Raw genomic sequence first — 1008 nt, forward strand, 5'->3', positions numbered from 1 at the left:
CTCTCAGGGCTTCTGGCAAATGCAAGGCAACAGACATGGATTGTCTGCCCTTATGTGGACTGTGTACCCCAAACGTGTACCCCAAACTGTGCACAATTCTCTCTTAAGAAAGCCTGTTCCTGCCCGGCTGGCGTGGCTCAGTGGCGGAGCGTCGACCCAGGAACCAGGAGGTCACGGTTCCATTCCCAGTCAGGGCACATGCCCAGGTTTCGGACTCGATTCCCAGTGTGGGGTGTGCAGGAAGCAGCCGATCCATGATTCTCTCTCACCATGGATGTTTCTCTCTCCCTCTCCCTTCCTTTCTCTCTAAAAATCAATCAATAAAAAAAATCCCTTTTCTTGGTTCAAGCCTACCCGTGGTGGCCCCTCCCTGGTCCGCAAATGCCCTCACTGCTGCCCCTGCCGGTGGCCGACGAGCTGCGTGTACGACAACCAGGGATCTGGTGAGTTGCTGACTTGGGTCTGGGTCGGGTAAGAGGGAGGCTTTGAAAGCGGGAAGCGCGGCCCTTGGTTCTGGTGACGGCACCAGGCAGTGGCTCAGGCCCCTCCTCCCATTTCTCTCCACCCCCCACTTCAGAAAGAGCAGGCTGCCCCAGCTTACACACCTGCACCCCGGGTGCCCGCCCCCTCCAGTCCCAGGCTAGACCCGTCCCCACTGGAAGCAACACGGGGTCGGGCTTGGGGTGAGGGCGGAGGGGCCTCGCCGGCCTCCCGAGGGGGCTCACCTTGAACTTGAAGTCGTCGTGGCTGCTGGAACCTTTCATGGTGAACGACTGGGAGAAGCTGAGGGAGGAGCAGGGGGAGTCAGGACCCCCAGAGCCTGTGTGCGCCCTGGCGCTCGGGGACCCAGACGCCTTCATGGGCCCCCGGGGACCCCCCTCCGGGCTGGGCCCCGGACCCCGTGGCTCCCCCAACCCTGGGTCCGTGCTGAGCTGCCTCTCACTCCCGACGTGGAACTCACCTGCCCTCGGAGAACTCCGACACCTCCTCATCGGTGCTGGCGTAGCC

At 62.3% G+C, this 1008-nt stretch overlaps 1 protein-coding gene across 1 annotated transcript in view; it reads right to left on the reverse strand.

Annotated features, from left to right (window-relative positions):
• Positions 1-1008, reverse strand: part of KIF21B (kinesin family member 21B) — a 30961-nt gene that overhangs the window by 15201 nt on the left and 14752 nt on the right. The window contains exons 19-20 of the mRNA XM_014533386.1: positions 962-1008; positions 726-783 (exon numbers count right to left, since the gene is read on the reverse strand). Coding sequence (XP_014388872.1) covers positions 726-783; positions 962-1008 — 105 coding nt within the window. The remainder of the gene's footprint in view (positions 1-725; positions 784-961) is intronic.

This window comes from Myotis brandtii, unplaced genomic scaffold, assembly GCF_000412655.1.
Source record: "Myotis brandtii unplaced genomic scaffold, ASM41265v1 scaffold975, whole genome shotgun sequence".
NCBI classification, from domain to species: domain Eukaryota; kingdom Metazoa; phylum Chordata; class Mammalia; order Chiroptera; family Vespertilionidae; genus Myotis; species Myotis brandtii.